Source organism: Engraulis encrasicolus, chromosome 6 (assembly GCF_034702125.1).
Source record: "Engraulis encrasicolus isolate BLACKSEA-1 chromosome 6, IST_EnEncr_1.0, whole genome shotgun sequence".
NCBI lineage: Eukaryota > Metazoa > Chordata > Actinopteri > Clupeiformes > Engraulidae > Engraulis > Engraulis encrasicolus.
In genome coordinates this window covers 12,941,129-12,948,697 of record NC_085862.1, presented here as the reverse complement: position 1 = coordinate 12,948,697, position 7,569 = coordinate 12,941,129, and the positions used below count along the sequence as shown (strand labels likewise).

At 42.6% G+C, this 7,569-nt stretch overlaps 1 protein-coding gene across 1 annotated transcript in view; it reads left to right on the top strand.

Moving 5' to 3' along the window:
* Positions 1 to 643: 643 nt before the first annotated feature.
* echdc2 (enoyl CoA hydratase domain containing 2) overlaps positions 644 to 7,569 on the top strand; it is a 24,365-nt gene continuing 17,439 nt past the window's right edge. Inside the window, exons 1-4 of the mRNA XM_063200668.1 lie at positions 644 to 986; positions 4,144 to 4,211; positions 5,229 to 5,316; positions 6,623 to 6,709. Of these exons, the coding sequence (XP_063056738.1) occupies positions 752 to 986; positions 4,144 to 4,211; positions 5,229 to 5,316; positions 6,623 to 6,709 (478 nt within the window). The 5' untranslated portion in view covers positions 644 to 751. The remainder of the gene's footprint in view (positions 987 to 4,143; positions 4,212 to 5,228; positions 5,317 to 6,622; positions 6,710 to 7,569) is intronic.

Genomic DNA, 7,569 nt, shown 5'->3' with positions numbered 1-7,569 from the left:
TGACCAAAGAGGCTTGAGACAAGAGGGCTTACTCACGTCATAACAGCGTAGTAGGAAATGATGGCGAGGGGAGTACGGAAATGTTATTCACTGTGGAACAGGTCATAGGACAGCGTGAATGTCTGTCAGCTGTCCTTAATTACCCCCAGCAATTACTGCTGACCAACAGCTGCCATTACTTGGCCACAAATTATCCATCATGGTGTCGCCCCCACTGACCATGTGCAAGGGAGTACGAAAATAGCATCCATCGCACCCACTGACCAATGACCATGCGCAAGGGAGTTAATTTTCCATCCAGTCGTGTCCTCAGGCAACGCCCCCGTACTACACCGTGGCTAATGCATTCCCCGCCAAGAGATTGTTCTTTCTCTTGAGTTTCTTTGGGCCTGACTGACACATACTGTATCTAGTGTTAATGAGTTCGGAAACTTGGCCTAAATGCAATTATTTGCGCGCATTATTATTGTAGCCAATGTATTGTATATAGGCAATACCAATTTTGAATGGGCATTGTAGCTTTTTTGCTGAGTCATTGTTGATGTCTACGTCAGTAACCGAGGTGGCGGCGTGCACGGATCAGGAAGTGTGCACACGAAGTTCAATGAGGAAGAAGATAAAGTTACATTGTAATAAAACCATTACAAGACCACAGGGAGGTGGTGTTACCCAAACACACGGCAACTACAAATCTGCCGCCTTGCCCAGTAATTGGTGGCTTGCCAGCTGGAAGACCCCCAATACCGAAACTATGGCTTTACTCAAAAGACTGCTGAAACCACGCACACTTTCCAGGTGTCTTTTCGGTGTAAAACTTGAGTGTAGCTTGATCCAAGGAGCTGGTGCTGCTTCTCTTCCAACGCGACTTGGCGCTGTGGAAAACCGGCTGTCGTTTCGGTCTCTGCATGTCCGCAGCCTTCACTCCGAAACTGTTCCCGGTGAAGCGGTAGAAGTGGATTTAAACCGGCTGGATGGAGATGATATGGGTAGGAGGAGTCAACGATATCTTTATGAGTTGTAAAATGTTTACATACCGTAAGGGCATTGGCAGACCAAACACGCGTAAATCTGATTGGACACCATAAGGTGTTCAGCTGCAAGATTGTTCACTTTTGTTGTTGACCAATACTACACTAATGGAAGTTGAACAGTCAAACAGTTAAAAACATGCCTAATATGTCATATTGTGGCTCAGATACAGCAACACAAAAGAGCAACAAAGATGATCCTTCAGATAGGCCTACTTGTTAAGTAGGTTAGCCTATAGACATGCCACGGTGTGGATAGAAGCGTGTGTTAGTCTGGGTAGGTCTACTGCAGTGCGTATGTACAGTATGATGCACTGGACATGTATTTTTAGTTTGACAGTATACTATAGCTACTCTATGTTGCATTAAGTAATCAGCATAATAATACACTATAAAGCGGAATGGAACCAGAAATAGACAGTACTTGACTAGCCCAACACACCTGTACCTGACTTACTATGCCGTCATTGCAATAGCTTACCTCAGACTGCATTTGCAATGTCTGTGTCACACACACACACACACACACACACACACACACACACACACACACACACACACACACACACACCTGCCACCCGGCCTGAGCTAGCCCCCACTGTAGCAGCCATAGCTGAATCATTAACTAGACATGTAAAGAGTGACCCATTTGATTGCGGCCCGTGTCCCCTTGTCAAAACTCCCTTCAAAGACTCACTGCACAGGCCAGCTGACCCCTGGTACTCTGCACAGGCCGACATAGAAAGAAAGCCCACGCCTGGGAAACTCCGACTCCAATTGTCATTGTGACACAGCACTCCACAGCACACAAGTGTTCACTGCACACAATGAAATTGCATGTATGCCTCACCCGTGCAAGGGGGCAACCCCCCAATGGCGCCCCAAGGGAGCAGTGTGGCGGGACGGTACCATGGTCAGGGTACCTCAGTCATGGAGGAGGATGGGGGAGAGCACTGGTTAATTACTCCCCCCACCAACCTGGCGGATCGGTAGTCGAACCGGCAACCTCTGGCTACAACTCTGACACCCTAACCACTTACCCATGACTGCCCTGCGTGACCCATAGGTCACCTAACCAGGGAAGCTGACGGGGGATAAAGGGGACAGATGTCCCGGGCCCAGGGACAGAGGGGGCCCAGAATTGGGTTCTCATTAGGGCTGCACGATTATGGAAAAAATCATTATCACGATTATTTTGGTCAAAATCATAACCACGATTATTGATCACGATTATTGATTTTTGCAGATTTTTTTGAAAATTATAACAAGATGAAATATAACCAAGAATGAATTACATACGGGATGAGCAAAATAAAATGAATTGTAATAATTATGTAAAGGCAATAGCATGACAGATTTCTGGCCAGAAACACCAGTATGTTATGGCTTCAAGGACGCTCTCAAAAGTAGTTCACTTTTGCCACGATTAAATCACGATTAAAATCACGAGTTCGATTTCACTATTTTATCACGATTTTGATTATTTTTCGATTAATTGTGTAGCCCTAGTTCTCATTACATATTGGTTGAGGGGACCTCTTCAGAGGACTTTGTCCAGACCAGGGCCCAGCCAAAGCTGTCAGCCGCCCTGCACCTAACACGGGCAGCGATTAAACTGGCCACTGTCAGGACAATCACTGTTTTACTTTAGTGAAACGGTAACAGGGCACTGGTGCCGTTGACCCGGGATGGGAGTGAGGTTTAGGGGGGTGAGAGTAACGGAGGCCAACTAGCAGAGTGTGGCGTGGAACCTGGTGTTGCTGACTTTGTTTTTTGCTATTGTTACTGAGGTGTTCCTTCCTGCGCCACTTGGGGCTCGAACCCGCCACCTCCTAGTCCAGTGCTTCCCAACCTTTTTTGTCCTGCGTACCCCCTTAGCAACTTTTTCATATGATGAGTACCCCCTCGCCCTCATTCAGGCTCTGTTCCACTATCCCAATGTGACTACACTCAATACATTAGTTATTATTACATTTTTCCGCGTACCCCTTGAGGTGTGCTCACGTACCCCTAGTGGTACACGTACCCCTGGTTGGGAAACACTGTCCTAGTCAACGCTCCAGTTCGGTAAAATGGGAGGCACAGCAAGATACCGCTGAGCTAAAGGACCAGTCCAATAGCTCAGCTGTACCGATACTGTATGAGGCTTCGGGAGGGAGGTTTACGAACAACTAGTTTCAAAACTAAACTAAAACTGTTTTTGTTTATACAAAATACATGATTTTTTGGTTTCTTATTGGATGTACTTTACTTTATTATCTTGCTCTGATGTAGGCCTACTTTCTCCGTTTGTGTTTTATTTCACCCTCTATTTATAGGGTTTAGGTATTATTAATAGGACCAACGTAACCTATGAGTGACAGGTTCTCATTTCCTCTTTTGAGTTTCTTTTGTTTTGTGTGTCTTGTGTTTTTGTCTTCTGTTGGGTTTGTATCATTTGTAAAAAGAAAAGAGAAAAATGTAAAATAATGTATGGATTTGTTTTGACCACAGGAAGAACAGTGCTTCTATAAGGAGCAACAGATGTGTTGTCAATAAAGCAATCAATCAATCAACCAATCAACCACACCACACTCTACTATACTAGTTGGCCTCTGTTACACTAGCCTGTGTAGAGTAGGGGTGTTGAGATCAGACTGTAGAGTACAGAAGAACCAATGGAAGAGAAAGATCCTTGGTTCAGGCACTTTAGTAGATGGCTGTCTTCTTGTCTTACACACCCTGATGAAGGCTGTAGGGCCAATACGCTTTGGTGCATTTGCTCACATAATAAAGCGTCAGGCTTGTTAGCATGACTTTCTCCTTCTCTCCGACTGTCTACTGCACTCCGTATGTTTTATAATCCAAACTTGCATCATCATCATGTTCATCAACTGATATCAGGGTGAATGGCAATTTGCTTTATCAACCTCCATGACTGTAACCACACTATACATAGACATAATCTATCAATGTACAAAGACATAATCTCTCTCTCTCTCTCTCTCTCTCTCTCTCTCTCTCTCTCTCTCTCTCTCTCTCTCTCTCTCTCTCTCTCTCTCTCTCTCTCTCTCTCTCTCTCTCTCTCTCTCTGTCTTTGTCTGTCTGTCTGTCTGTCTTTCTCTCTCTCCTGTAGGAATAGTTGAAGTGCAGATGTGTCAACAGAAGGCTCGGAACTCTCTTGGTCATGTGTTTGTGACTCAGGTGAGTGGACACCTGTGTAGGCCTGTGCAATATATCAAATTTGTATTGTGATATAAATATTGCTGTCAAATGATATCCAACTTATTAATAATATCGACTTGAAACAATTACATTGTCATTTGTCTCTACTGCCAAAAGGTAGGCTATGCTATGTGCAATACATTCCCCTTCAATTGAGCCATTGTGAGCACAGGGCAGACTTGCTACCCAACCACTGTGTTGTTCTCTATGGATCTCCATTCACACTACTGAAGAGAGGGAAGATTGTGAATCGTTTGGCACAATTATGTTTCTTTAACAAAATATTGTTTAATAATATTGTGATATCAATATTGACTCTGGAATTATCGTGATCTTGATTTTTCCCATAATCGAGCAGCCCTACACCTGTGTAGCCATGGCAACAGCCTGTCAGTCACCACCATCAACACCTGAAGATCACGGGATCAGACAAGGAACCGCCGCCTGTCATATCAGTTGAACTCTGAATCCGATTAAGCCGTCCTCACATTACCTTCGCTATTATGCATTCGTTATCTTCTAGCTTGTGCTGAATTTCAAGAGAGTACTAATACCACAACAGGACATTGAATAAAGTTACTCTTCTCCTTAACGACTCAGCAGAAATTACATGTTCTTTTAAAAGTGAATATTCGTTCGGTCCTTGTGAACATGATCAAAGCCTTGCAGCGCCACCACCCTCCTCCACAACAAACCACCCCAGCAGAAGCACACCAAGCAGCACCCCCAAAAGAACAAAGGGAAATGTATAATTCAAAAGACTACCCAAAGAGAAAATGTAGGCCAGTATACACACACACCACAGTGGCTCACTGTGTGTGTGTGTGTGTGTGTGTGTGTGTGTGTGTGTGTGTGTGTGTGTGTGTGTGTGTGTGTGTGTGTGTGTGTGTGTGTGTGTGTGTGTGTGTGTGTGTGTGTGTGTGTGTGTGTGTGTGTGTGTGTGTGTGTGTGTGTGTGTGTGCGCGCGCGTGTGCGCGTGTGTGTGTGTACTTGTAGATGCGGGACTTGGTTGCCGTTCTGCATCATGATGCTGCCGTGAGGGTGGTGGTGTTTCGGAGCATGGTGCCCGGAGTCTTCTGTGCGGGTAAGAAGGGGGCACGGGGGTCATGCAGGGTTACCATGCAGCACATTCCCACACACCTCCAAACAGTAAGAGTAACTACCATAATTTCCGGCCTATAAGCCGCTACTTTTTTCTAATGCTTTGAATTCTGCGGCTTATACCATGATGCGGCTAATGTATAGAATTTTTACATGTGACAAGCACAAAGTGAACAGAGTTTGCTCCAGAATTAATGTTTTGTAAATAGCTCATGTTACAATGTGGACACCTGTGGCTTATAAAGAGGTGCAGCCTGTAGGTATATATGCAATTATTTTGTTCTTGTTAATTTGAGTGTGCGCGGCTTATATTCGGGTGCAGCTTATAGGCCAGAAATTATAGGGGGCAATATGGCGAAAATATGACATACAGCAGTGGTTCCCAAACTGGGGGCCGGGACCTAAGGGGGTTGCTGAGGTACTGAAGGGACTGTTTGCATAAAACCTTAATATATTGGTAACACTTTATTTCAATGGTTCACAGTGGATCTACCACAATAGGTACTGTGTAATAACCAGTGTAACAATATTTAATACCATGTAACACCAGTGTAATACCGTGTCTGGGCAGCTGGATAGCCAAACTTAATTGACAGAGATCGATCTCCACAGGTCTTTTTGTCTGATACCTGTTAATGCTCTCTGTGGATAATCCATGCCAAGAGCTGGTGCAGCAGATCTGTATTACACAGACGTGTTTGTAGTGTACTGCAATGATTGCAAAATGGATTTCTCACTCACAGTGCAAATGGTAACACTTTAGAATAATGGATGCAAAAAAGCATTATAAAGACTTAATAAATAATTAACTATTGATGAACAAAACATTAACAAACGTTTGTAAATGATTAGGAAATGTAAACAAATGCTTGTAAATGACTAGGAAATGTTATGTTAATATTTCATATTTATCAAACATTTACAAGTTGCTTGTAAATGAATAAAATAGTCTGTTATAAGGTGTGTAAAATCTTGAATATATCATTTGTAGATATTTTATAAAGCATTAATAAAGCTTAGTTAATAATAAAAACATTTGTTAATGTTTTATTCATCATTAGTTAATTATTTACTGAGTCTTTACTAAGGAACATTATTATAAAGTGTTACCGTGCAAATCAATTCCAACACCACCCCAGAAAATAATAAGTTAATCGCTTTCATCAGCATGCATGTTTATCACACTTGCTCTTTTGTTATCAAGCAGCATCATAAAAAGTCAATGATGTCAATATGGCTGACTCTTGCCTTACCTGACTGTGCTGTTCCTTCCTGTGCACGTGATACAGGCGCAGACCTGAAGCAACGAGCCCAGATGTCCAACCCAGAGGCGGAATTCTTTGTCCACGGCCTGCGATCACTAATGAATGAGATCGGTGAGCAATGTTTTGGAATCACTCACAAAATGGATAAAATAAATCGGAACAAATCACTTAATAATTAATACTGTATAATATACGTAATATAATAATACAGCTCCAGGCCTTTTTATTAGAATACCATGAAAAAGTTGATTTATTTCCATAATTCCATCAATAATGTTAAACTGTCATGGATTGTAGATTCATGGCCCAGTTTTTTAACTATTCTAGTCATTATTTTTTTTCTTTTTATATACGTTGGCCTTCCAGCTCAAAAAAACCATGAATTGGGGAATTCGCATTATTAGAATATTGTTATAAAATCAAATTTTTCTTCATCAAAATTCGGGTCACATTAAATCAGTTGAAATTTGGTACTTTCTACATAACATGCAATGGTCAATACTTGGTTAGGACATTCTCTGTCTTCATAATGGCCATGATGCGTTTAACATTGAAGTCAATGGCAAAAACAGTGCATGGGAGTTATGGAAGCCCAGATATCCTTGATGCTTTGCTGTCAGCTGTTCTTGTTTGTTGACCTGGTGCCCCACACTTCACTCTTCAATATACTCTGTAGATTTCCATGCCACGTTTTGGCGCTAACTCACCAGTTTAATTCTAAATAACCAGAAATGAAACCCCATTGAAAATGAATGGGGTTTTATTTCTGTTGAGTTAGAATTAAACTGGTGAGTTAACACCAAAACGTGGCATGGAAATCTACAGGGTATATTGAAGAGTGAAGTGTGGGGCACCAGGTCAACAAACAAGAACAGCTGACAGCAAAGCATCAAGGATATCTGGGCTTCCATAACTCCCATGCACTGTTTTTGCCATTGACTTCAATGTTAAACGCATCATGGCCATTATGA